This window comes from Dama dama, chromosome 4 (assembly GCF_033118175.1).
Source record: "Dama dama isolate Ldn47 chromosome 4, ASM3311817v1, whole genome shotgun sequence".
NCBI classification, from domain to species: Eukaryota; Metazoa; Chordata; class Mammalia; order Artiodactyla; family Cervidae; genus Dama; species Dama dama.
This window is the reverse complement of record NC_083684.1, coordinates 40,379,292-40,404,422: the sequence shown is the minus strand read 5'-3', so window position 1 is coordinate 40,404,422 and position 25,131 is coordinate 40,379,292. Positions and strand designations below refer to the sequence as shown.

Here is a 25,131-nt window from a genome sequence, read left to right as displayed (position 1 = left end):
GAGGGATTGCCTCAGAGGGAAACCTATTCCCTACACACATCAGAATCTCATTGTAATTTCCAAGCAGACTTTTCTTTGGTTTCATTCTTTTAGTTCAGTTGCTCAGTTGTGTCCAGCTCTTTGCGACCCCATGGACTGTAGCATGCTAGACTTCCCTGTCCATCATCAACTCCCAGAGCTTGCTCAGACTCATGTCCATTGAGATGGTGATGCCATCCAACTATCTCATCCTCTGTCGTCCCCTTCTCCTCCTGCCTTCAATCTTTTCCCAGCATCAGGATATTTTCCAATGAGTCAGTTCTTTGTATCAGGTGGCCAAAGTATTGGAGTTTCAGCTTCAGCATCAGTCCTTCCAATGTATATTCAGGACTGATTTCCTTCAGGATTGACTGGTTTGATCTCCTTGCAGTCCAGGGGACTTTCAAGAGTCTTCTCCAACACCACAGTTCAAAAACATCAGTTCTTCGACACTCAGCTTTCTTTGTATTCCAACTTTCACATCCATACATTAATACTGGAAAAACCATAGCTTTGACTAGACGGACCTTTGTTGGCAAAGTAATGTCTCTGCTTTTTAATGTGCTGTCTAGGTTGGTCATAGCTTTTCTTCCAAGGAGCAAGAGTCTTTTAATTTCATGGCTGCAGTCACCATCTGCAGTGATTTTGGAGCCCAAGAAAAGAAACTTTGTGACTGTTTCCATTGCTTCCCATCTATTTGCCATGAAGTGATGGGACCAGATGCTGTGATCTTAGTTTTTTGAATGTTGAGTTTTAAGCCAGCTTTTTCAACTCCCTTTCACTTTTATCAAGAGGCTCTTTAGTTCTTCTTTGGTTTCTGCCATAAGGGTGGTATCATCTGTGTATCTGAGGTTATTGGTATTTCTCCCAGCAGTCTTGATTCCAGCTTGTGCTTCATCCAGCCTGGCATTTTGCAAGATGTACTCTGCATATAAGTTAAATAAGCAGGGTTACAACATACAGCCTTGAGATACTCCTTTCCCAATCTGGAACCAGTCCGATGTTCCATCTCCAGTTGTAACTGTTGCTTCTTGACCTGCATACAGATTTCTTAGGAGGCAGGTAGGGTGGTCTGGTATTCCCTCCCATCTCTTGAAGAGTGTTCCACAGTTTGTTGTGATCCACACAGTCAAAGGCTTTGGTGTAGTCAAGGCAGAAGTAGATGTTTTTCTGGAACTCTTTTGCTTTTTCGATGATCCAACGGATGTTGTCAATTTGATCTCTGGTTCCTCTGCCTTTTCTAAATCTAGCTTGAACATCTGGAAGTTCATAGTTCACGTATTGCTGAGCCTGGCTTGGAGAATTTTGAGCATTACTTTTTAGTGTGTGAGATGAGTGGAACTGTGCGGTAGTTTGAACATTCTTTGGCATTGCCTTTCTTTGGGATTGGAATGAAAACTGACCTTTTCCAGTCCTGTGGCCACTGCCAAGTTGTCCAAATTTGCTGGCATATTGAATGCAGCACTTTAGCAGCATCATCTTTTAAGATTTGAAATAGCTCAACTAGAATTCCATCACCTCCACTTTGTTTGTAGTGATGCTTCCTAAGGCCCACTTGACTTTTCATTCCTGGATGTCTGGCTCTAGGTGAGTGATCACACCATCGTAGTTATCTGGATCATTAAGATCTCTTTTGTATAGTTCTTCTGTGTATTCTTGCCACCTCTTCTTAATATCTTCTGCTTCTGTTAGGTCCATACCGTTTCTGTCCTTTATTGTACCCATCTTTGCATGAAATGTTCCCTTGGTATCTCTAATTTTCTTGAAGAGCTCTCTAGTCTTTCCCATTCTATTATTTTCCTCTATTTCTTTACATTGATCACTGAGGAAGACTTTCTTATCTCTCCTTGCTATTCTTTGGAACTCTGCATTCAGATGGATATATCTTTCCTTTTCTCCTTTGCCTTTCGCTTCTCTTGTTTTCTCAGCTATTTGTAAGGCTTCCTCAGACAACCATTTTGCCTCTTTGCATTTCTTTTTCTTGGGGATGATCTTGACCACTGCCTCCTGTACAGTGTCACGAATGTCCGTCTGTAGTTCTTCAGGCACTCTATCAGGTCTAATCCCTTGAATCTATTTGCCACTTCCACTGTATAATCGTAAGGGTTTTGATTTAGGTCATACCCGAATGATCTAGTGGGTTTCCCTACTTTCTTCAATTTAAATCTGAATTTGGCAATAAGGAGTTCATGATCTGAGCCACAGTCAGCTCCCAGGCTTGTTTTTGCTGACTGTATAGAGTTTCTCCATCTTCTGCTGCAAAGAATATCATCAGTCTGATTTTGGTATTGACTATGTGGTGATGTCCATGGCCTTCTACTCATGATTAATTGGATTACTGTGATATTGAATGATTTGCCTTGGAAACAGAGATCATTCTGTCATTTTTGAGATTGCACCCAAGTACTGCATTGCGTCCACATAATGCAGTACTTCATTTTTTCATTTTATAATCCTTGTAATCAGAAGGGAAAATGCTACAAAAAGTAAGACACATTCATTGTTGAAAATATGGCAAAGTTCATAAAACAAAAATCATTCACAGTTCTATCAATTTATAACCATTATTAAATTAGGTCCTTCTGTTACGTCCTCTCTGTGGAGTATGGTCATTGATATAGATATCCTTGTATAGTCTTGTACATATTTACTTTTCTTGTGCTTTTTTGGGTTTATTTTAAAGAATATTGATGTCGTGCTTCACGTATTGTTTTCCGCCTTTCAAGGAATACATGGTGATGTCTTTCAGGTCGTTGAGGGCCTTCTACTCATGGTTTTCAGTGGCTCCATAGTGTTGTTAATCTGACCCACTACTGTGATTGAATATGTATCCCATTTCCCAGTTTTTCACTATCATGGTCAACATTGGCCTGGACATTTTTATATAAAAGTATCCTTGTAAATATCCTTGATGTTAGCACTGCTGCTGCTGCCTGTTTGGTAGTTTCTTGTTGGTATTTTGGTTTCTAGTGAACATTTTCCTATGTTTGCTACCATAAACTTTAAAATTATAATGTGTATAGCACCTGGGCTCCCCGGGTAGCTCAAATGGTAAACAATCTGCCTGCAATGCAGGAGACCTGGGTTGGAAAGATCCCCTGGAGAAGGGCATGGCAACCCACTACAGTATTCTTGCCTGGAGAATTCCATGGACAGGGGATCCTGGCCGGCTGTAGTACATGGGGTCGCAAAGAGTCAGACACGACTGGGAGACTAACACTTTCACTTTCATAGCACCTAGGTAGTTCTCTTTTGTCTTTTAACTGTAATATAATAGCACTCCTTTTTCTTTCTGTAATATAGTATTAGAGAACCATGAACTTGTACAGTTAAGGCCCTGAAGGCTAAATGGTTTGACCAGAGTCACACACAAAATTGAGTATAGCAGGACAGGAATTTGAACACAGCTGTACTCATTTTTCATCTCTCCTCCTCCTAGTAGACAGATACTGCTAATATCCTTAGTCTCCATGGGAGAAGTTTCTGCAGCGTTCCCCTATGGAGCAGTGTGTCTCTTGTCCTGCGTGGCAGAGAACTTGCTGCTTCCAAATCAGCCCAGGAAATTGCCTCTGCTGAGCACGCCCTCCCCTAATCGCCAGTGTCCTGCTTGCTATTCCAGGAGCCATGTATGACCGAGACTGCGAGGCAGTGGTGCTCATGCCGGAGCCTCTGGTGAGGAGATGAGTTGGTGAACCAAGAAGGCGGCATGAAGATGCTTCCCGGCGTGGGTGTGTTTGGGACCGGCAGCTCCGCCCGGGTTCTGGTCCCACTGCTGCGGGCAGAGGGGTTCACGGTGCAGGCCCTGTGGGGGAAGACCGAGGAGGAGGCCAAGCAGCTCGCTGAGGAGATGAACATCGCCTTCTACACTAGCCGGACCGATGACGTCTTGCTGCATCAAGACGTGGATCTGGTGTGCATCAACATGCCCCCTCCGCTCACCCGGCAGATATCTGTGAAGGCTCTAGGTATGGGCAGATGGTGCCTCCCTCTCGGGGGTCCTTGAGCATCCCTGCTCTTCTCTGGGCCTGGGTAGGCCCTCTTGGACTTGGGTTTGGGACACCTCTCATCCCTGAAGCAATGCTGAGGAGGGCACTTTGGTAGGCCTTATAGCTTCAAGAGGAAATGCCCCAATGTCTGGGAAAGACACAGCCTTCCCCACCTCCCGTAGGTAAATCCCCAAGCAAAAATTAAGCAGATGCCTTCAGAGCTGGCCTATCACAGGGGCAGGAGATGATTACATTCAGGCATTGTAAAGTTCGCTTCTGTGAAATCGGAATCCAAAGACCTGGGCCTGGGGGAATTGGCTGTGATTGATGCGTTTGTACTTCATTTCCGTGGCATACAGCACCACAGAAAGAAGAGGGTGTGTATCAAGTCTGCCATTTCCCATATTTTGTCAGTCCTTGACTAGACTGAGCACACACCCTTCCTGTCATGCTTTGCAGTTGTGTATGCCAGAGGCAGGAAGGCTGTCTGAATGCGCTGTGTTTCCCCAGCGGAACCCACAGGTTGGCCTGCTCGCATCCCTGCTCCCTCGGGAAGCAGTGGGCTTGGCCATCTCCTGCCCCGGCTGGGTGTGGTTTGGTGAACTGTTCGCCTGCAATTCCTGTCGGGCTGCTCTTTCCTGTCGACAGTAGGAAAAATTCACCTTTGTCTTACATGAATAAGAACCTAATTAAAAAAAAAAAAAAAAAAGAACCTAATTTAATAGGGAAACAAACCAGTCAACATTCATCCAGCAATTCTTTAAAAAAAAAAATCTCCTGTGTGCTAGCCACTGGCCTGGTATCATTCTTGACATTCAGAGCAGTGTTGGGATAGAGCTGTCTCTGCTTTCAGATTTCACATTCCGATCTGGAAGTAACACAGAGACTGGAATTAACACACATGGCCAGGTAAATGAGAAAAGACTTAAGTAACAATTCGGGTAGCATATAATTAATTGACAGAGTAGTTGTTGTATATAAGGGGACAGGAGCCAGGTGTCCATCTCTGACCCAGAGATCTCTGGGTCCAGGAACTGCTATGTCATGAGGATGACCACCACTCCTCCTGGCCACCACCGTGGTGCAGGATCCAAGACTGCTTGTCTTTCCTGTCGTCTGAAGATAAGAGAGTGTCTGTCACCTCTAACCCAATGGGCTGTAAAGGATAAATGTTCATTGAAGTGAGTAGAACAAGCATCTCTCTCTGGTTGTTGATTTGGGGCATGTAAGTTTTGACCAAAAATTATAGATGGTTTGTCTTTTCCAGAGGGCTCTCTCTGAGGGTGTTGTGACTTTGGAGCTATTCACTGGCCCTAGATTTTTAGAGCAGATCATGCTCCCAGATTGAGTTTAGAAGTAGACTAAAGTCAGCACTTTAACAGAGGGCTGGTTCAAGGGAATCAAGCTACCATGGTCTCTTGACTTCTCACCGTTCCTTGTGGCATGAGTGCAGGTTGGTGAGGGTGTGTGCAGAGGCAGAGTTCTAGAGGCTGTCAGCCAGCTTCTTGAACTTTCGGGTTCCCACAGAGGCCATTTCCTAGCTGTGTAAGGAGAGAGGAGACCTGGAGTTCTTTGGGCACAAGCCTCCCAGGTGTTTTCCTTGTATAGGAAAACACTGGACTTCGGGCCATTTAATATAAACAAGGACAGCTTCTGGGGTCTTGTATCCCAGCCCTCAGTGAAGTGAAACCATCAGCCCTGTCTCCACACCTCTGTTGTCAGGAGGGAGGAAGGTATGAATGTGGGTCCTTGTTCTGTTCTTGCAGGTACATGATCCCAGGGCCAAGTTGGTTGGGCTAAGAGAGCCATGTCGACTGGATCTGCCACGAGGCGCTGCCCACTTAGGCCCCAAAGGAGCCACCGAGCCTGTTGCAAGCATGAGGTTAACTCCCTGTGTGCTTGCTTGCTTTCTCTGTGAGAATTCTGACTTAGCTTTAGCTCATATGGAAGAGGCCATGAGAACTGCTCTAGTTTTCCCAAATGACTGGATATGAATGCATAAACTGCTGTAGGCAGAGCACCAAACTGACCTTGACATCAGACCCCACTTCTGGTCCTATTTCTGTCCCTGTCAACCTCTGGAGGCCCCTGTGAAATGAAGGTATCGTTCAGTCTTTCCAGCATGATATGACTGCCTCCCTTTACTGACCAAGTAAGACACTGGCATCGCGTTACAGGGGAAAGCCTGGCTTTCCTGTTGTCCCAAGTGGAAGAACAGATTTGTTTAAGTTAAGTTCATATCAAAAATAAATAGTAGGCGTCTCCTCTGGATGTTCACTAGGTAAATGTTCAGATTCACTGAGTTGAATGTAGCTCAGAAATGAAACTAAGCATTCTAAGTCATCTCAAATGTGAAAAACTTTTCTGTGGGTTGGGGGACTTTATTTAAGTTAATTTCTCAAAAGCAGGACCCGTTCTTTCTTCCTGTAATGTAAAGCTCTGGCAGTATCTGATTCTTGTACACTGTTTAGATGAAGAACAGAATAGACACATTGATAGTTATAAAAATGCAGTGTATTTAAAAGGGCTCAGAGTCAGCATTCCAGAACACCCCCACTGCTGTTCCACCTGTGTATTCCCGTTTATGAGTCCCTCTATATATGCATGAGAGGATATTTTTCTGTTTTTCCCACTTACATATCTCTGTTTTCTTTTTCTACCCTTTCTGTTATGGGTGCTGTGCCTCTTATGTTTCATTAAGGATATAAGCTTTAGGGACTTTGCTGACAGTCCAGTGGTTAGGACTCCACGCTTCCACTGCAGGGAGCATGAGTTCGGTCCCTGGTCTGGGGAACTAAGGTCCCCGCATGCCCTATTAATTAATTAATTAATTTAAAGGATATAAGCTTTAGATCCTCAATCTTTTTAGAACCAGGGGGGGGAAAAAGACATGTTTACTTAACAGGATAGTTGTTGAAGTACTCTAATTTTAGATAAGCTCTTCCAGATTTCGAACCCATGAGAAGTTAAATCGTAATTGTCTCAAGTCTCTATTGAGTGAAGGATCCTTCTTGCGTTGCCCAGCATTGTAAAAGGTTAAGTCAGAGAGACGAGAAGCAGTTAAGTGAGGCATGCAGCACCTATCCACATTTGCAGCTATAAAGCAAATCTATGACTTAGACTGTTCTTCTTCTAAAACTTTTGATGCCAGTCAGAGTACTGTATTTTCTTCTTTTGAAATTCACAGACATAAAGTCAGAAGTGTTGGACCTGCAGTAACAATAAAGAGAGTATCTAGTCCAGCCTTTCTCAGAGATGCTGGGCCAGCAGCAGCAGCATCACCTGGGAAATTGTTATAAATTCCAATTCTGGGCCCCTTCCCAGATCTTCTGAATCTCAGTGGGTGAGGCCTACCAATTTTGGAACAAGCATTCTGGGTGATTCTGATCCACACTAAGGATTGAGAACCACTGGTCTCATCCCACATCTTCATTTCCAGTTACAGAAACCCAGGCCCAGAAACGTTTAAGGTCACAGCATCTCACTAAGCCTTAGTCTGTAGGCAAAATCACATTTTCCTCAGTTTCTTAGATCATTGTATTCTTATGTCATTTCTGAGGCCATAAAGATTGTTTCTTCCCTCATTCTTATTAGTGTTTTTCTAATAAGTTTATAAGTTTTTTTTCTAAAACTAATGCTTGGAGTTATCCTGTAGAGATATACTTTTTACCTCACAGCTCTTTTCTATAGCATCTTGCATGCATGCTTGCTAAGTGGCTTCAGTCATGTCCAACTCTTTGCCCCCCAGTGGACAGTAGCCCACCAGGCTCCTCTTGTCCATGGGATTCTCCAGGCAGGCATACTGGAGTGCGTTGCTATGCCCTCCTCCAAGGGGCCTTCTCCCACCCAGGGGTCGAACCCGTGTCTCCTATGTCTCCTGATTGGCAGGCGGGGTCTTTACTACTAGTGTCACCTGGGAAGCCCCTGTGGCATCTTACTTTCTACCTTTATTTGACTTTTAATTTTCTTCCACCTCAGATTTCACCCTTGTGGCTTTCCCATGAATTCCTTAGAGAAGAAGGAGGGACTCTATGTTTCCTTTCTCAATTTAGAAGTGGTTCCAAAAAATTTTAATGTACAAAGTGCCCCAACATTTTTGCTACAGTTGAATGTTTTCCTAAGTCCATCGCTAGAAGGTAATTTTCTGTGCCCACTTCTTAGCACTTTTGTACTTCATTAGAAAAACACTGGGTTTGCCAGTCCTTTCCCCATGGGCTATTGAGATAACAAGGGATCATTCCTCAAGCAGCCTGACCCAGATTATTCACTCCCAAGAACACCAGTCCCTTGGGGGTACCTTCTCTGGCCCCCAGTCCAGATCATGTCCTTGCTGTGGACTCTATGTTAACATTTGTATGATCTTCATTGGATTGATCACAAGGGCAGTTCTGCATATATTCACATGATAATTTGATTCATGGTGCTCTCTGCCACTAAAGTGTAGGCTGTCTGAAGGTAGCCATCATGCCTGATATATCCCAGAGCTTGGCACTGGGCCTGGCACGCTGGTTGAATGACAGTGTCACAAATTCTGGCCGTGCAAGCCCAGTCTGCTGGTTGTGACCCAGGGAGCTGACGGGGCCTGTGACCCAAGAGAGAGTGGGCTGTGGATAGCAGTGATTCTGTCTGGTGGCTTTCAAACTTATTTTTCTAAGTAGCAGAACCTTTTTTGTTTTGTTTTGTTTGTTTGTTTTCAAAGTCCATGGATTTTGTAAAACATGAAACTGGTGCTTTTTCTGGGGCTGCTCCTCTCCCCTGCTGTTTGAAATCACGTATCTAGTCCCACACCTCTACAGAGAGGGGTAGTGGTGTTGTCCCAGAGCTGTGGTGCATTACTGAGAAACAAAAACATGGTCTGGGACAGTTTCTCGGGTGTGCTTCACTCCTGGGTCGTCTGGGGAGTGTGAGCCAGGAGAGGCTTGTTCAACCTCCAGATTTCATCTGAGCTAATGGCACTCAGCATCCATGCTTCCCCATTCTGTGGAGACAACAAGTGATTTTCAGCTTCTCTAACCTCTCTTTCGACTTTCTAACAGGAAAGCTAGATAAACTTAAGTAAACTGTCTCTGGAGGCACCCCCAGTATCTTCCTCAAGGTACACGCCCTGTGGCCGGCAGAGGCCTGTTTCACTCAAGATGGCCTTTAGCCCCCACACTGATTGCACTGCTGGGTCCCAAGTTCAAAAGCTTTCCTGTAGTTCAGCCTCAGGAAGATCTCTCCTCTTCCCTGACTGCTCGTGGCATGAAACAAGAGATGCCTTTAGATTCTGGTTTTATCACCACCAGACTCTCAGCAGCCACGTGAGTCCTTTTCCTCCCAGCCTGCCCCCTTTCCTCCCCAGCGTCCACCCCCCACCTCCCACTGTGCACAGTCAAAGCAGGAAGCCTCTAGGTTGGCCAGAGAAGCAGCTCTCACAGGGGGGATCTGAGAACCTAACTTCTCATTACTTCCCTTGTCAGTCGCGTGTTCAGCAGCCGAGTGACCAGGTTCTCCCCCAGTATTGTGATTCTCCTGTCCCTAATCCTAAAACCCCTCAAGTGTGGGGGAGGATCGGAGACCCTCCAGGAGCAGACAGTGATAGCAGTCGGGGGCGACTCTCTCCGCAGGGCCCCCCTCCAGCTCCAGACCCTGGTACAAGGGCCTGTCCCCTTGCCCAGGCCGCCTGCCCTGTGCACTCGGCTCCCTGCCTTGGGCGTGTGACACTTGGCTAGCCGTTCTCCTGGTGGTCCTGCCAGTACCTGTTGTAAAGCTTTTGTTATTATTTGGAGAAGAATAAGAGATTTTAAGAGCTTTGTAAAGTGAGGCGATTAAATTATGTCACAGGCGCCTGATCTACATGTGCTCCTCCTTGCCACAGCACTGAGGTTCACAGCACTGGGAGTTCACACTCGAGAATTCCGTCTGCATAGACGGCGAAGGCCATGTGGGATTCTCAAGGGTCAGGGTGGCGGGGAGAGTGCAGGAAGTGAGGGGAGCTTGGAAGGACTGGCCAAAGGCACCAGATTATCCACTGTGGGCTTTGTCAGGATGTGAGCTTCTGAAGGGCTGGGCTGGACTTAGCTTTCTGAGAGGCCTGATACACAGTACATTGAATAAGAAAACTTGTCTGTGTTCATGTTGATGTTTAAATACCTTTTTAAAAATTAAAATTTTAAAATATTGAACATCAGTATTATTGGCCTAGAAAATGTAGCTTCTGTGTGAGTCATAAAATCTAGGTCACAGTGGGCCCTTTTTTCCTGTTATTTATGACATCTGCTGAGTCTCCCATGGTGATAATTATAAACTGTACCAATGACAGAGCTGGGCTGGGCATTTACATATACCGCCTCATTTGACTTACTCTTCTCTTCTGCCCTGCATGGTAAATGTGACTCTCCTACAGCATAGTAAACCAGAACCCAGAGAGGTTTAGAAATGTCCCAGGTCATGCAGCAATCAAGTGAGAGAACCAGACTTTGAATCCCAGTGTCTGGGTCCAGAGCCTGAGTTCAGCACCAATGAATGCCCTTTCTGGGCAGTCAGCTGTCCTGGGTCCCCATTGTTTCTACTGCAAGGTGACCAGCTAAGTTCCCCCCGAGCCTTTGTGAATGGAATCCAGATCCATCAGAAGCTACACCCTGCAGTGGGCCACCAGAAATTATCTGTGTCCCAGCCATTCCCCCTCTGAAAACACTGAGAAAACTTTCAGGGGACCAAGGGAATGACACCAGAGTTACTGGAGATATTACATACCCGGAGAAAGCATAATCTTGACCTGGCTGCCCCGAGATACAGTGTCCAGGCTTGCAGACTGCTCTGCCAACCGGGAAGTGCCTGTGCAGTGGGAGAGTGGAGCCTGGATGGCACTGGAGGGGAAGCCCGAATGTGAATGAACATTGTTCAGGAGAGTAAGCATCAAGAGATATTCCAGCCCAAGACTCTGTGTCCTGAGCACAGCGACTAGGCCTGGCCCTGCCTGCCCATCATGTCAGCGCCTCTCCCCAGCCACCAGGTCTTCGTGTAAGAAGCAGCCCTCTTCTCACATCAGTGGCTGGAGCAGAATGAATAGGAGAGGGACCACGGGAAGCAAAGGGATCAAAAAGAAAACTTTAGAGGGGCGTACAAAGCATCTGTGTATGACCTTGTGGCTAGGCAACTGTAAGGACTCTGGTTCATTCTGAATGAGGTGAGAAGCCAGCAGAGGGTTTGATGCAGCACAGAGATATGATCTGATCCATCTTAAATTTCAACAGAGTTACCCTGGCTTCTGTGTTAAGAAACGACTCAGGGAAACCAGTTATGTTGCCATGGCAATAATCCAGGTGAAAAAGAGTGGTGATTTGGATGAGGCAGGTGGCAGTACTGGTAGTGAGAACTGGTGAGATCCTGGATGTAGTTTGAAAGCCAAGCCGAAAAAAAAAAGAAAACCAAGCCAGCAGGATTTATTGATGATTGAAAGTGGGATGTGAGAGTGATTTCCGTGATTTTGGCTTGAAAAACTGGGAGAGTGGTGTCACCATTGTCTGAGATGGAGAAACTTGGGGACAGGATTCCATCCCCACTCCTACCCCTGACCTTGACTATCTTTGTGAGTGATGCTACCAGCTCTCTATCCCATTTCCTCCATTGCGTACAGACCCCGTGTAACCCCTCCAGCCGGTTTCCTGGTACACACTCAGGGTGTAGGAATCCCCGCTCCCGGGAGCCATGCAGTTCCCTGCCTGGATGTCCTTCCCCCTTAGGGTAACACCTCCCTGGAACATCTGTGTCCTTAAGGATAACCCCTTCCCTTATCCTGCCATTTGTACCAGACTCTTGAGCTTGTTCCCTCAAGAACCCCATGACTTCTTGGAGGAGTTGAGGAGGTAGAGTTTGAGTTGCACCCCGAGGGCAGTGTCTGTGGAATGAATAATGGAATAACTGGATGTCTTCACCCTTCTCCAGCTTGCTGTACCCAAAAACTATGTGTGTGTCTAGTCCATACCACTTCCTAGGCTTTTAAATTTTTCTATTGAAGATACGAGCACAAGACTTTCTTCTACTTGAACCACACCAAGTTGACAGAAATGCTCCAAGAATCAGTGTCTTGTGGCCATTCGTACCCTCCTGAGCTTTCATCTTGTGATGTGGAAGAGTGTTCATCCTTTCCGTTTCCTCATGTGGGAGCTGCTCGAGTCCTCTTGCTCGCTCTCTTCAGGGCTTTGTCTAGCTTTGTTTTGCTCCCTGGGTGCCTTCCAGCTGCGGTGCACTTAGAACAGGCTTGAGACAGAAAGGATGTTTTCTCTCCCTTTCCCCTCTGACTATAGCCAAGCATTTTCTGGCCTTTTGACTACACTAACATGTGGGATCAGTGTTTTTTGAGGACAGTCTGCAGGGACTCTTCAGAGTCCTTTCTGCAATTACAACTGAGAGTGCCAAGCCCATCCCCTAGAATATATATTTTATTTTTTTACCCCAACCTGATGATCTAATAAATGCATGAACATAAGATAAGCACGTCCACCTCCCCAGCCCACTTCTATTAGGCAGTGTTTTCCAGAGAAACAGAATCAATAGGATGTATATTGAGAGAGAGGGTAGAGATTTATTTTAAAGAATTGGCTTATCTGGTTGTAGGAGCTGGTAGATCTGAAATCCACAGAGCAAATCTGAATTCTAGCAAGAGTTGATGCTGCAGACTTGAATCCGAAGGCAATATGGAGGCGGAATTTCTTCCTCTATGGGGAATGGCAGTCGTTTGTCCCCCCCCCCCCCCCCCCCCAAGGCCCTCATCTGATGAGTTGAGGCCCACCCACATGGAGGGTAATCTGCTCTATTCAAAGTCTACTGCTTTAAATGTTAATTAGCTCTAAAGGGATCTTCTCAGCAATGTCTAAGCTAGTATTTGATGGGCACCATAACCTAACCAAGTTGACACGTAATACTAACCATGGTACCACCTCTCTGTACCTCCCACTCTGGGTTTGCGCTTTCTGCCTCTACTCCTTTCATTTCCCTTTAAGAACTTCTCTTTCTCCAACCCATAACTCTCTTTCTAGGCTCAGTCCCTGGGTACCATTTTCTTCCAGGCCGATCACCTTTCTCTTGTCCTAGGCCACCGCCTAGCCCCAGAGCCGGCTTTCCTGAGTCATCTGCCTTCCAGAAATGGGTTTTCTTTTCCCAGTGTGAACCCCCTGGATCTTTGAGATTTCCTGTTGTTTTCTTCTCAGGCATTGGGAAGAACGTGGTTTGTGAGAAGGCTGCAACCTCAGTGGACGCTTTCCGGATGGTGACGGCCTCGCGCTACTACCCTCAGCTGATGAGCCTCGTGGGGAACGTGTTGCGCTTCCTGCCCGCCTTTGTGCGCATGAAGCAGCTGATCGCCGAGCACTACGTGGGCGCAGTGATGATCTGTGACGCACGCGTCTACTCGGGGAGCCTGCTCAGCCCCAACTATGGCTGGATCTGCGATGAACTCATGGGCGGCGGGGGCCTGCACACCATGGGCACCTACATTGTGGACCTGCTGACCCACCTTACCGGCCAGAGAGCCGAGAAGGTCCACGGGCTGCTCAAGACCTTTGTGAGGCAGAATGCGGCCATCCGCGGCATCCGGCACGTCACCAGCGATGACTTCTGTTTCTTCCAGATGCTCATGGGCGGGGGTGTGTGCAGCACAGTAACTCTCAACTTCAACATGCCAGGCGCCTTTGTGCACGAGGTCATGGTGGTGGGCTCCGCGGGACGCCTGGTCGCCCGGGGCGCGGACCTCTATGGGCAGAAGAACTCTGCCCCGCACGAGGAGCTGCTGCTGAGGGACTCGCTGGCTGTGGGTGCGGGGCTGCCCGAGCAGGGTGCCCAGGACGTCCCGCTGCTCTACCTGAAGGGCATGGTCTACATGGTGCAGGCTCTGCGCCAGTCCTTCCAGGGGCAGGGGGACCGCCGCACGTGGGACCACACCCCTGTCTCCATGGCCGCCTCGTTCGAGGACGGGCTCTACATGCAGAGTGTGGTGGATGCCATCAAACGGTCGAGCCGATCCGGGGAGTGGGAGGCGGTAGAGGTGCTGGCAGAGGAGCCCGACGCCAACCAGAACCTGTGCGAGGCGCTCCAGCGGAACAACCTGTGAGCCTGCGCGTGGGCTCCCGGCAGCAGGCAGGGCAGGACCAGGAGCTGTGATGGGAGGGCTTCGCGGTAGCACAGACGGTATCTTTCATTCGATAGGTCCGCTTGGGCAGAGTTGTGTGGCCCCGGGGAACCCCCCACTGGTGAGGGGGTGGCATTCTGTTGCCAGGGATGAGAGGCCGGCACGCCGCGCAAGGCAGAAGTGTCCCAGGTCTGTGAGCAGGGCCGGCAGAAGTTTGGGGTGGGGGGGTGGGGGTGGGGCTTCTGCAGCCTGTTTGTGGTTTTAGGCCGATGAGAAAGCACAGTAAGGAGCCAGCCTGGCTGATGCCACAGGCCTGAGAAGTGACGCGAAGCCTTGTTGCCATGCCCTTCCTGGGCTGGGGCACCTCAGGAATGGTGAGGGCGGCAGGTCATCCCTCGGGGATCCACACCTGCCCTCTCTCCACATGACCAGGCCCTTCCGGCCTCCAGGCTACCCCTTCCCTGGCTGGGAGGGGGTTTCTTTCGCAGGTGATCTTTCAGGGGCTGTTGCCCCCGGGCAGAGGGCCCCTGCTTTGGCAGAGAGGAGCCAAGGGGGAGAGCTCTGGGACATACGAGAAATGTTAATAAATCAGAAGGTCTGACACTATGGCATGTGGTGGTTGTCTGTTTGGTAGGTTGGGTTTCTTTAATAATGAAAGGCTTGTTGTTGCTATAGATGGTTTGTATTTTTCTTTCCTCATGGCTCTGTGGCAGCTCCGACCCACTGGATCCGTCACTGTCTAGTGGGCCACCCAGGTTCCTACCGCTGCCTGCCCTCCCCTTCTGGCCTATTCCCTGTGGCTGAATCCCTGCAAGAAGTCTTTCCTCGGTGCTCAAGTCTTTCCACAGGACTCAAGACTGCAGGACTGCAGGGGCCCAGTTGGGCCTGATGTTTAAGAGACAGTAGCAAAGTCTGAGGTCTCCCTGGGCTGGAGGTCAGGAGGGGTTCTATTCTTGAAACCAAGGGGTTGGCTCCAGGGGAGCCCTGGGAGAGGAGAGGTGGGGTGGGGGCCAGGGAGGCTGGACGGCATGAACTTGATGAAGGCGCTGCCCTCTGGCTAGGCCAGCCAAGCACAGCCTGGCCTAGCCAGCTAGTCTCCAGCTCTGCATTTATGATCCTGTTCTCGTCACAGGAAGAGCCTCCTAAGCATGTCAGTCATGGTGGAAAGAATACCTCTATTCCTTTGTTTCCTCTGCCAGGATTAAACCTGGACCAGACTCTTTCCCCTTCTCTAATCTTCCCTCCCTCTGCCCTGCTCTGGACCCCTCGCCAGGAAGAGAAAGGCTCAGAGAGGGCGCTCCCTCTTCCTCCTGCCCTTAGAGGAGTCACCGGGCCTGTTTTCCCATGTTGTCCTCGTTTCAGACCTTGTGAGATAAAATAACAGTTACTAATGTTGGGGTGTACTTACTGTGTGCTGGGCCCCCGGGAGAGACACTTCACATGTATTATTTCATTTAATATCCAAACCACTCAACGAGATACTACTATTAATATTCCCATAATCCAGAGGAGAGAGGGACAGAGGTACATGAACTGGTCAGGGTCCTCTGACTACAGAGCCTGACTCTGAAGTACTGCTTCCTCTGTGGCTCCTCAGACTCTAGTGCCAGGCACTGTCCCTCCCTGCTTGGGACCCATCCAGGTTTACCACCTCTCTACAACAGGAATCTCAGCCTGGCCTGAACTAGGACTGTAGAGAGAACCCCACTAGGCAGGATGCTGGGAGAAGTGAAGGAGAAGCTGCCCCCTTCCTCCCAGCTCAGCTCCAGGTCATCCTTCTCTGTGTTAATAGGATGTTGAGATTCCCCCTCTAAGTTTGAGAATTGACCAAGAAAGCACATTCATCCATTGCATCTGACTGAGATGCCCTTATTAAGAAAGGGCCACGCTGTTGACCCACAGTGGCACTTAAATTTTATAGGACTCTGCAGCAAAACCTCTTGTTTACAGAGGATTGTTCTAAGAAGTCCTGGTGCAGACTGAACATGGGTTAGGGCAGTTACTTTTATGAGTTCCCAGGTCCTCTGTTGTTACTCCCCAGAGCCTGGGTCCGTGGCTATCCCTCAGACAACTCTACCATCATGTATCTCTTGGCTTGGTCCCGAGGAGGAGAGGTACCTTGAAGTGGCCTAGACGCCTGTGGCCAAGGAAGCCAGCAGGGTTCTGGTTCCCAGAGGTGACGGGAGTCCCCAACTGGTTCCAGACTTGTCCTACAGCGCCCCCTCCTGGAGGAGGCTAGCATCACCACCAGGGTCTACTACTCAGAATGTTCCCCAAAGTCAAAGTAGTTTTTCCGAGTCAGTGAAAGTGCAGCTCAGTGAAAGTTACAGCAAGAAGAAGAGAACTTCCAGAATACCTCTTGCTTGTTTTCCAACCACCAACCAAATCGAGGACTCACATTCACGCAGACAGCGGCAACAGTCTCCTCACCTCTCTATCCCTAGGCTTTCCCTTCCTTATTCTGCCCTTCATGCTGCTGCCCAGGCAACCTCTCAAGAATAGCAGCCCAGGATCCCTCGTTGCCTACATCCCACCTTATCCCTCCCAGACTCACCCAGCCTGGTCTGATGGCCATGCATCGGCTTCAGCGAACTCTCCTCCAGGGGGCTGTCTTCCATACTAGTGAGGCTTCTTCCCAGCAAGCCTTCTTCCTGGAAGGCCACCCCGCCCTCTCCTTCAGGAGTCTGGTGGAGAGCTGCCTCTTCACTCCTCCAGGCAAAGTGGCAGTCACCCCACCACCTGTGGCCGGTTCCCTGGGAGACAGGGAGCAAGGCCAGGCCATGCGCCTGCTTCCTATGACCTGACAGCCCTTTTCCTTTCTCTTCCCCAGGCTCTTCCTTACCACCCTTCTTCATCCCAGGTGTTACCTTGTCTGACCTTCAGGTTCATCTGAGGAAACTTTAAATGCTCAGACTAGGCCCCACCCTTACAGATTCTGATTCAGTTAGGTTTGGGGTGCTGTGCTGTGCTTAGTCGCTCAGTTGGGTCCAACTCTGCAACCCCATGGACTGCAGCCCGCCAGGCTGGGGTTCTCCAGGCAAGAATACTGGAATGGGTTGCCATGCCATCCTCCAGGGGTCAAACCCAGGTCTCCTGTATTACAGGCAGATTCTTTACCAATTGAACCACCAGGGAAACCCAAGAATACTGGAGTGGATCGCCTATCCCTTCGCCAGGGGATCTTCCTGACCCAGGGACTGAACCGGGGTCTCCTGCATTGCGGGCGGATTCTTTACCAGCTGAGCCACTAGAGAAGTCTAGGTCTGAGGTAGTGCCCAGGAATCTATACTTTTGCAAATTCCTAGGCGATCCAGTGACTGCACTGGGGAACCCTCCACCCTTCTTCCCAGCCACTCCCTCTTCAGGCGTCTTATTTGGGGAATCACAGTCTAAGAAAAGGAAAAACGTTTATTTTTAGCAAACCTGGGATCCCAAGGAGGGGCAGGGGCTGAGTTCCCCCCTCCACCTGAGGGCCTTAGGCCTTAGACTGCTGCTCTGGCTCAGGCTTGGGAGGGAGGGGAGTCCTGTGGTGGGGGTCAGGACAGTCACTTGTACTGAGGAGAGAGTGGGGGGACAAGCGGGGCATTGCAGACACTTAGCATTTTGTTGATGTCCACCTGGGTTGACTTGTCCATCTCAGCCTTGAGGCGACTGCTGACCCCCAAGCTGGGCAGACCCCCAGGCTCCTCACTGGCTTCCTCCCCCAGGGGAACCAGAGTGTGGGTGGGGGGCACATACATACTGGGGCAGGGCAGAGTGAGGTCGGAGCCCAGTTCACCTGCCACTGGCAGCAAAGCCTGCAGTTGCTCCACACCCGCCTCCTCAGGGACCACGGTCAGCTCCGACTCAGGCTCCACCTCAGCCTCAGTCTCCCTGTCCCCCTCCCCTGCCTGGTTCAGCTCAGGGTTGCAATAGTTGATGTACTGGTACAGGGGCCGCAGGCGCTGGGCCTTTCCTACAAGAACCCGGGGCAGGGCAGCAGCTGGAGTGCCAAGCTGGGCCACGTCAGGGGTACAGCCGGCCGGGGACAAAGGGGAAGGCTCAGGAAACGCCACTCACGCTCAGGCCCCGAGGTCACTGAGGGTGCCAACACCGTGCTGGCCGCCACTGGGAGCACTGGGGTTCCCAGACTCTTGCGCTTCTTGGCTTTTTTGTGCTGTTTGGCAGATGGTGAGGGCTCACTCTGGTTATTCTCCGGCTCCTCCCTCTGCAGCGACAGCCCCTGTGGCAGCTCACTCTCCACCCTAGGATGGGCTTGGTGGCTTGGGCCTGGGAGGCTGGGGAACAAGGAGGCCTGAGGAGCCAGCCTGCAGCCTTGGCTCCTGTGCCCTGTCCTAGGGAACAGTCCTGCCTGCCTACCTCCCCAGGCCCTGATCCTTGTCCTTTTCCTGGTCACTGAGGCCCTGGACTGGACCGGGACCCAGAGATCATGGGAGCTTAGTCCCCTACCAGGCCTTGAGACTTCCACTCTGGATGTTCCCTACATCAGGGCTCTGGAGGGACAGAAGAGGGGAGGAATGATGGTGGTGGCAGGGGATAATGATGGACATTGCTGTAAGGCCCCATTTAGGAATCCAACTGGGGTATGAGGCACCCCCACTCCACCTCCCCAGCCCCTAGCCTCTTCCCTCTGAAAGCCCCCTCACTTGACTGGCTTCCTCTTCGGACCATGACTGGGCCTCACATTGGAGGCCATAGGCCTGGGACCTCTCTTCTCCAGTGCCTCCACCTCTGGCTTGTGCCTGTCTTCCTCCAGCTTGAGTCTCTCCTCCTGGATCTTTGGCTCTGAGGCGGGTCTTATTGGACATTTATCTTCACCCTGGGTTTGGCAGGCCTCATGGGCCGGCACCAGGCACTGGTCTCCCATCACGGGACACTAGAGGTGACATAGGTAACTGGTCACCATGGCCAGGCAAAGGATACAGGGACCAGCCATTAGACACTAAATAGGGATGGAAGGGCACCAGCCCATGCCCCTCCCACCCTGTGGAACCTGGCCTGGCAGTTAGAGGGTAGTTGCAGTTTAGTCTATTAGAGCGCTATGGCCAAGTGTTTGAAGCCGATGGTCACCTCAGAATTCTGAGCATGGCCACAAGGCACCTCTGTAAGCTGTGAGTGCCCCACGGCTGTCCCTTCTTGGGCCCCTGGCCGCTTCTCAGCCCCTGCGGAGTCCATAGCTGCGGCGGATCAGCACCTCCTCGACGGTTGCTTGAGGGGCATCGGGGGTGGAGGGCGGATCCTGAGGGGCGAGACTAGTAGACCCTGAGCGGACCCCGGAGAGGACCGGGTTGGGAAGGGCAACTAACAGTCGTTCTGCATCCCACCCTCAGCTGGAACTACAAGCCCCAGAAGGCTTCGCGCCAGGGCCATTGGCCCCTGACCTCACGGACGGAAACCACTGTTGCCTGGCAACAGCAAACCCGTCGGGTGGCGGCAGTGGGCGGCAAAACCTGTCGGCTGAGCCCCTTGCCCGAGTGAGGAGCCAACGGTGCAGAGAGGTGGGCTGAGAGCAGAGGCGGCGAGCGCAGGCCGGGGCCGGGAGTCGGGGTGGGAGCCCGGAACGCAGGCAGGGCACGGCTGCGGTTAGGGCCCGGGCCCAGGGAGGAGGCATTGGGCTGAGAAGCGGGGTTTGGCGCCAGAGACGCGTAGCCCGGCAGTCCTCAGGTGCGCCGTTTGCAGGACGACGACGGCGGTATGTGTGAGGGTCCGTCCCGCATCTCGGGGCCCATCCCCCCAGACCCTACACTCTGTCCTGACTACTACCGGAGGCCGTCTTCGGGTGAGTTGCGGGGGTGAAAGCGGCCTGGCAAGGGTTGGGCCCAGCTCCACCACTGACTCCGCACTCCGCCCGTCTGGCCTCTCAGCCCAAGGGCGCCTTGAGGGAAACGCGCCGAAGCTGGACCTGCTGACGCCGGACACGGACCCGGACCTAGATGCCACTCCTCCCCGCGGCCCCCGCATCCGTCCGGGAGGCCTAGAAATCCTGGAGCGTGGCCGTCGCGGCGTGGGTGGCGTGCTGCTGCAGCTCGGGGGTATCTCCCTGGGCCCAGGGGCCTCTCCCAAGAGTAAGTTCTGGTCAGAACGGACAGCGAGAAGGCTCTGAAGTCAAAACAGATCAAAAGACGGCTGCTTCCCCTTCCCTGCTCTGGGCTCAGGCTTTACCTCTCAGAGTGTCTGTTTCCCCAACTGTAGAAGGAGGGGGGAATGCACGACGTCTTCGCAGGAGAGGACTAAATGAGATATACCCCGGAAAACCCCTTAGCTCAGCTTCATGGATTCATGCATCGTGGTTGTTGAGTGTCTGCTGTGCTCCGGGCCCTGTAGGTGCTAGGAGAACAAGGTCGAAGAAGAGCATCATTGAATCAAGGTGGGAGACAGTAAAACAAGTGAAGAGGTGAATAGGATATGCAAGGTGATTAATAGTATACTTCATAATCAAATATGTATAAAATCATCAGAAACACAAGATAATTATGGTGTGAGGAAGGGAACAAGGTTATGTGGTGGACTTTATGTCAGGGAGGCAGGGTGTGGGCTTGTGTGTCCACTGGGGTAAGTTGGATTGTATGGGCTGTGTATAGGGCAACATCTTTTCTCCAGGGAAGGACCCTAAAGACCATGAGAAGGAGAACATGAGGCGGATCAGGGAGATCCAGAGGCGCTTCCGTGAGCAGGAGCACAGCCGGGAGCAGGGCCAGTCCAGGCCACTGAAGGCCCTGTGGCGCTCACCCAAGTATGACAAAGTGGAGTCGCGTGTCAAGGCTCAGCTGCAGGTACCTGCCTCAGGGAGCCCCAAGTGTTGCCCATCTTGTTGGCCAACAGGACATTATACTCGGACCTGAGTTTTGAGGAGGGAGGAAAACCACAGGGGGCTGAGGTCACGGGGGACGAAGAGCTGGTTCTGCTGCAAAGTGGGGCTGGGGCTTTTCTCCAAAGTGATGATGGCTGGGCAATTCTGAGGAGCAAGTCAGAATTAGGCAAGGGGAGAATGGAGGAGAACATTTTACAGAGATGGAACCTCCTGGTTCCAGGGTCCCTGGTCCTAACACCAGGGCCTTAGGGAGTGTGGGCAGTGGGGATGCTGTGTTCAGTTCACTATGTGGGAAGAAGAGCGTGAGGTTAGGCTAAGAAGTCACCTGGGCCCACATCATAAAGGGCCACATAAATCCATTTTTTTTACCTTTATTTCTAAGGACAACGGGAAGGGCAGGGGTATGTATGGTGGTAAGATTCTGTCTGGGGTAGCTAGTGGTGCCACTTCTCTATCCAGGGGTCTGAGAAGGAGAAAGACAGGACTGAGAAAAAAGACAAGGTCATATGTGGGTGTGTTGAAGCTGAAGCTTTTGTGGGGCTCCCAGGGAGTGGGAATGTGTCCAAGAGGCAGATGGAGAATCAGGTCTGGATCTCAGAAATTAGACCCAGGAGTTATTGAGGACAAGGCTGAGGACAGCGAGACCAGGGAAGTGACCCTGGATTTGGGGGCTTGGAGACCAGCTGTTGGTGGCCTTGGTGGGGACAGAGCCGGAAAGCTTGGCTAGGAGGAAAAGAAAAAGAGAACGATGGCTGAAGCCAAGACTGAGGTAGAGGGAGGGATATTTGTTTTCTGAGAGATGTGAAAAACACACAGGTTTAAATGCTGATGTGGAGGAACTACTTATTCAAGAGGAAGGAGGCCAGGTTCAGAGGACTGGTGATAAAGATCCCGAAAGGCAAGAGGGACAGAGGCATGGTCTTATGGCTTGAGACCCTGACCTCAGCTTGACTGACCCCGCCTCTGCTCTGCCTTGGCCTCCAGGAGCCCGGCCCTGCCTCTGGAACTGAGCCAGCCCACTTCCTGCGGGCCCATTCCCGTTGCGGCCCTGGGCTCCCACCACCCCGTCCCCCCAGTCCCCAGCTAACCCCACCAGGTCCCAATGCTAAGGTGAGAGGATGTGTGGGGGCTGGGCGGTGGGGCAGGGATTCGGGGGCACCACACAGTGCTGTCTGTTTCATCATGCTGGCCATGTCCTGCAGGCCCCAGGCCTGGGTGTGGACTTCATTACCCACAATGCCCGCACTGCCAAGAGGGCCCCCCGGCGGCATTCTCGCTCGCTGCAAGTCCTGGCACAGGTGCTGGAGCAGCAACGGCAAGCCCAGGAGCACTACAATGCCACGCAGAAGGGTCATGTGCCCCATTAGTAGGTCCTACCACTCCCCCCACTCCTGGGAAGGGGCACTTAAGGAGGGTGGAAGCCTACATCTGCCTGGGATCATCAACCCTGGGTCTGTGCATCGCAGCTTGTTGGAGCGCAGGGACCTATGGCGGCGGGAGGCTGAGGCCCGTCAGCACAGCCAACCGGACCCAGCCATGCCTCCTGGCCACACTCGCATGCCTGAGAACCAGCGGCTGGAGACACTGAGCAGTCTGCTCCAGAGTGAGTACGCGGGCAAGGGGAGCTGGCTGGGGAACCCGCCAGGTACTGTGCACCTCTGCCCAGCACCTAACTATTCCTGGGGCCCCTGTAGGCCAGAGCCAGCTGCTGCGAGAGCTGGTGCTGCTGCCTGCGGGGGCGGATTCACTGAGGGCCCAGAGCCACCGTGCTGCGCTGGACCGGAAGCTGGTGCAGGTAGAGGAGGCCATCAAGATCTTTTCCCGCCCCAAAGTCTTTGTGAAGATGGATTCCTGAGGCTTTTTATGGGGACAGTGACTGGGTCTTACTGAAGGATGCAGCATGGTTGCCAAGGGCAGGATTGGGCCCCATCATAGAGTGGAGTTTGAAGACAGGAGCAGTGGATGGGGGGCAGTGTCCCCAGAGCCCTCTTCCCAGCCGCTGGTGGCTGCAGAAGGGCCATCCCAGCCCCGTAACCCTTTATCAAAATTAAACCTTTTGTACACAGTGGGGTTTGTTTCCATAAGCGCTTTTCTTACCCTAAAAATGCTAAACCTGGCATTCCTCCCTCGGCGTGACTACAGGAAGGCTTCTCTGATGCCCTTATCACACTCACTTCTGCCACATGTCCAGGGCAGAAGGCAAGATTGTGGGATCAGGAAGGAGGCTAGGACTGGGAAACAGAATGACCATAACTGCATTTGTAGAAAACCTTTAATGTTCCCCGGACTGAGAGGGCCCTTGAACACGCTGAAACCTCCCACTGGGAAAGTCCTTGGAATGTCCCAGAGCCTGGAGTGGCAAGGGGCTGCATCCTTCCCTGTCAGAGGCTGAAGCCACTACCATCTCCTCGAATGCTACTCCCCCAACCAGAGCTGGCCTGCTCCCGATCATCCAGGGAGGGCAGAGAGCTGCGGGCAGCAGGAAGTAGGCGGCTTGCATGCAGGTCCCAGCACGGAGGCCCTTGAGACAGCCCATTGGAACAGGGAGGCTGGTGGTTCTCAATGACCAGATCACTGCTGTCATCGTCGCTGTCAGGCTCAGCAGGCCCAGCAGAAGGAGGCCCTGCCAGGCGCCCAGATGCCCCACGCACCACATTATTGCGCTGATTGGCTGGCTTGACAGTGACAATGAGGTTGTGGCTGTTGGCGACCATCATGTCCGTCACTTGGTCCAAGGTCTTCCCGGCTACCTCAATGCCATTGACCTCGAGGATCTCATCACTGACTGCCAGCAGCCCCGTACTCTCAGCCAGGCCCCCTCGTACCAGGCGGGAGATGAAGATGCCTGGAACCCGTTCCAGGCCCTGGGGAGCTACTCGCACGCTCATGCCATCTCGGATGTAGAAACCCAGGGGGCGGTCGGAACCATGCTTATGCAGCCGCACCCGTCGGTGGGTCTCAGGCAGTAGGTCCACATCTATGACTGAAGAAACCTGGCGGAAATCTTGTGGCAGGCTGATGAGTAGCGGTGGCCGGGTGCGCAGGGGTGCCACTGGCCGAAGTAGGAGCCCTTTCTTGCGCCGTTGCAGAGAGTTGGAGGCAAAGGCCAGGCCACTGGAATCAGCTTCTGCTGCAGGAGAGGAGGGCACTGAGATCAGAAACCCTGCTCTCCCATTTGGGCCCTTTTCCATCAGACCCAGGCCTCCTTGAGGAAGGGGGCACTGTAGCTATTTCTTGCCACTTGGAGGTCAGGCCAAGGGCAGGGAATGCAGAGGGTGAAGCCTGGATACCTTGGGCATAGACTAACCCTGGTAGACCTGCCCTGTCACCCTACCCCACAGAGGCTGCCCATCGTACCCCATCCTCCTCACCCCGCTTCTGCACTAGCAGGCGCAGTGGTGGGGGCCCACTGCATAGGGCCCGGTGCAGGCTGTCGTCGTTGGTGAGGGGCAGTAGGTCGCCGTGAGCATCAGTATAACCAAGCAGCACGTCCAGGCCCGGGATCTGGTGTACTGCACGCAGCAACCGAGAAAACTCCTGGAAGCCGCTCACTGAAGCGCGAGGCAGAGCAAAGCGTCGGAACTCAGCATCAAACTGGAGACGGGGTGGGAGGAGAGAAGAGATTAGAATGGACTCCGTGCCCTTTCTCACCATAGGTCCGAAGGTGGCAGAGGTGGGAAAGACAGGGCTTCACAACAGCCGTGGTCTTGGCACACAGACCTCAGCTCCAGTACAAGGGACGCTGTCCAAGGTCTACTCCCCGTCCTCCACGTACCCAGGCCACAGAGGGACTCCAGAGACCGGCAGTAGAGGAAGGAGGATGGATGGGGGAAAGTGAGAAGAAAAGCCGGAAAATGGGATGGGGAGGATGGAGAAGAGGAAAAGGTGGTGGGGACCAAGGAGCCAGGAAGGGGAGAATGAGGGAATTGGAAGCTCCTAGGGCCGAGGCCGGAGCCAGAGCTGGAGGGGCCCTTACTTTGCTCTTCACCTCGACGATGCTGTCGGGACTGCGTGCCGGAGTCCTCTGTGGCCTGGCCATGGCGGGGCCGGGCGGACCGGGGACGTTGCCCCAGACGGCCCGCCGAGGCGCAGGTGCACAGCCCCTCCAGTCGCCCGCGCCGCCCCGCCCTCCTATCCGAACCGTGACGTCAAGGGGGCAGCGACGCAGAAAGGAAAGCGGAGTCCACGTTTCCTAGGAAACGGAGATG

General features: G+C 51.8%; 4 protein-coding genes across 7 annotated transcripts in view; 2 read left to right on the top strand and 2 right to left on the bottom strand.

Annotated features, from left to right (window-relative positions):
- Positions 1–14,786, top strand: part of GFOD2 (Gfo/Idh/MocA-like oxidoreductase domain containing 2) — a 39,194-nt gene extending 24,408 nt beyond the window's left edge. For 2 of the 3 annotated variants that reach the window (XM_061138742.1, XM_061138741.1), the window contains 2 exons: positions 3,638–3,983; positions 13,196–14,786. In XM_061138742.1, the coding sequence (XP_060994725.1) occupies positions 3,725–3,983; positions 13,196–14,094 (1,158 nt within the window). In that variant the 5' untranslated portion in view covers positions 3,638–3,724 and the 3' untranslated portion in view covers positions 14,095–14,786. Of the gene's footprint in view, positions 1–3,637; positions 3,984–9,155; positions 9,305–13,195 lie in introns of those variants that run through there. The other variant, XM_061138743.1, reaches the window with a different exon arrangement.
- Positions 14,787–17,657: 2,871 nt separating this feature from the next.
- C4H16orf86 (chromosome 4 C16orf86 homolog) lies at positions 17,658–19,287 on the bottom strand. The gene is made up of 5 exons (XM_061134935.1): positions 19,183–19,287; positions 18,759–18,988; positions 18,597–18,605; positions 18,172–18,389; positions 17,658–18,067 (listed from the first exon to the last, which is right to left on the bottom strand). Exons 1-5 carry the CDS (start codon positions 19,285–19,287, stop codon positions 17,658–17,660), a joined length of 972 nt encoding a protein of 323 aa, XP_060990918.1.
- Positions 19,288–19,474: 187 nt separating this feature from the next.
- Positions 19,475–22,986, top strand: ENKD1 (enkurin domain containing 1). The gene is made up of 8 exons (XM_061134926.1): positions 19,475–19,610; positions 19,792–19,891; positions 19,977–20,177; positions 20,713–20,885; positions 21,908–22,033; positions 22,126–22,289; positions 22,390–22,526; positions 22,618–22,986. Exons 2-8 carry the CDS (start codon positions 19,807–19,809, stop codon positions 22,776–22,778), a joined length of 1,047 nt encoding a protein of 348 aa, XP_060990909.1. The 5' UTR covers positions 19,475–19,610; positions 19,792–19,806; the 3' UTR covers positions 22,779–22,986.
- Positions 22,987–23,189: 203 nt separating this feature from the next.
- Positions 23,190–25,079, bottom strand: PARD6A (par-6 family cell polarity regulator alpha). 2 transcript variants are annotated; one of them, XM_061138737.1, is made up of 3 exons: positions 24,900–25,079; positions 24,295–24,517; positions 23,190–24,053 (listed from the first exon to the last, which is right to left on the bottom strand). In XM_061138737.1, the coding sequence occupies exons 1-3, from the start codon at positions 24,960–24,962 to the stop codon at positions 23,305–23,307; spliced, it is 1,035 nt and encodes a 344-aa protein (XP_060994720.1). In that variant the 5' UTR covers positions 24,963–25,079; the 3' UTR covers positions 23,190–23,304. The 2 variants fall into 2 exon arrangements, with proteins under 2 accessions (XP_060994720.1, XP_060994721.1); XM_061138738.1 differs by having other exon boundaries at positions 23,190–24,050.
- Between the last annotated feature and the right edge of the window lie 52 nt (positions 25,080–25,131).

Excerpts from the sequence above, each read along its gene's own strand:
- C4H16orf86 (XM_061134935.1), bottom strand. The coding sequence starts at position 19,287 with ATGGACTCCGCAGGGGCTGAGAAGCGGCCAGGGGCCCAAGAAGGGACA. Across the intron at positions 18,989-19,182 it reads GCCATGCTCAGAATTCTGAG|TGTCCCGTGATGGGAGACCA; the intron begins GTGACCATCGGC and ends TGTCACCTCTAG. Across the intron at positions 18,068-18,171 it reads AGTGACCTCGGGGCCTGAGC|GAAAGGCCCAGCGCCTGCGG; the intron begins GTGAGTGGCGTT and ends GGGTTCTTGTAG.
- ENKD1 (XM_061134926.1), top strand. The coding sequence starts at position 19,807 with ATGTGTGAGGGTCCGTCCCGCATCTCGGGGCCCATCCCCCCAGACCCT. Across the intron at positions 22,290-22,389 it reads AAGGGTCATGTGCCCCATTA|CTTGTTGGAGCGCAGGGACC; the intron begins GTAGGTCCTACC and ends TGTGCATCGCAG. Across the intron at positions 22,527-22,617 it reads ACTGAGCAGTCTGCTCCAGA|GCCAGAGCCAGCTGCTGCGA; the intron begins GTGAGTACGCGG and ends GGGCCCCTGTAG.
- PARD6A (XM_061138737.1), bottom strand. The coding sequence starts at position 24,962 with ATGGCCAGGCCACAGAGGACTCCGGCACGCAGTCCCGACAGCATCGTC. Across the intron at positions 24,518-24,899 it reads TCGTCGAGGTGAAGAGCAAA|TTTGATGCTGAGTTCCGACG; the intron begins GTAAGGGCCCCT and ends CCCCGTCTCCAG. Across the intron at positions 24,054-24,294 it reads CCTGCTAGTGCAGAAGCGGG|CAGAAGCTGATTCCAGTGGC; the intron begins GTGAGGAGGATG and ends CCTCTCCTGCAG.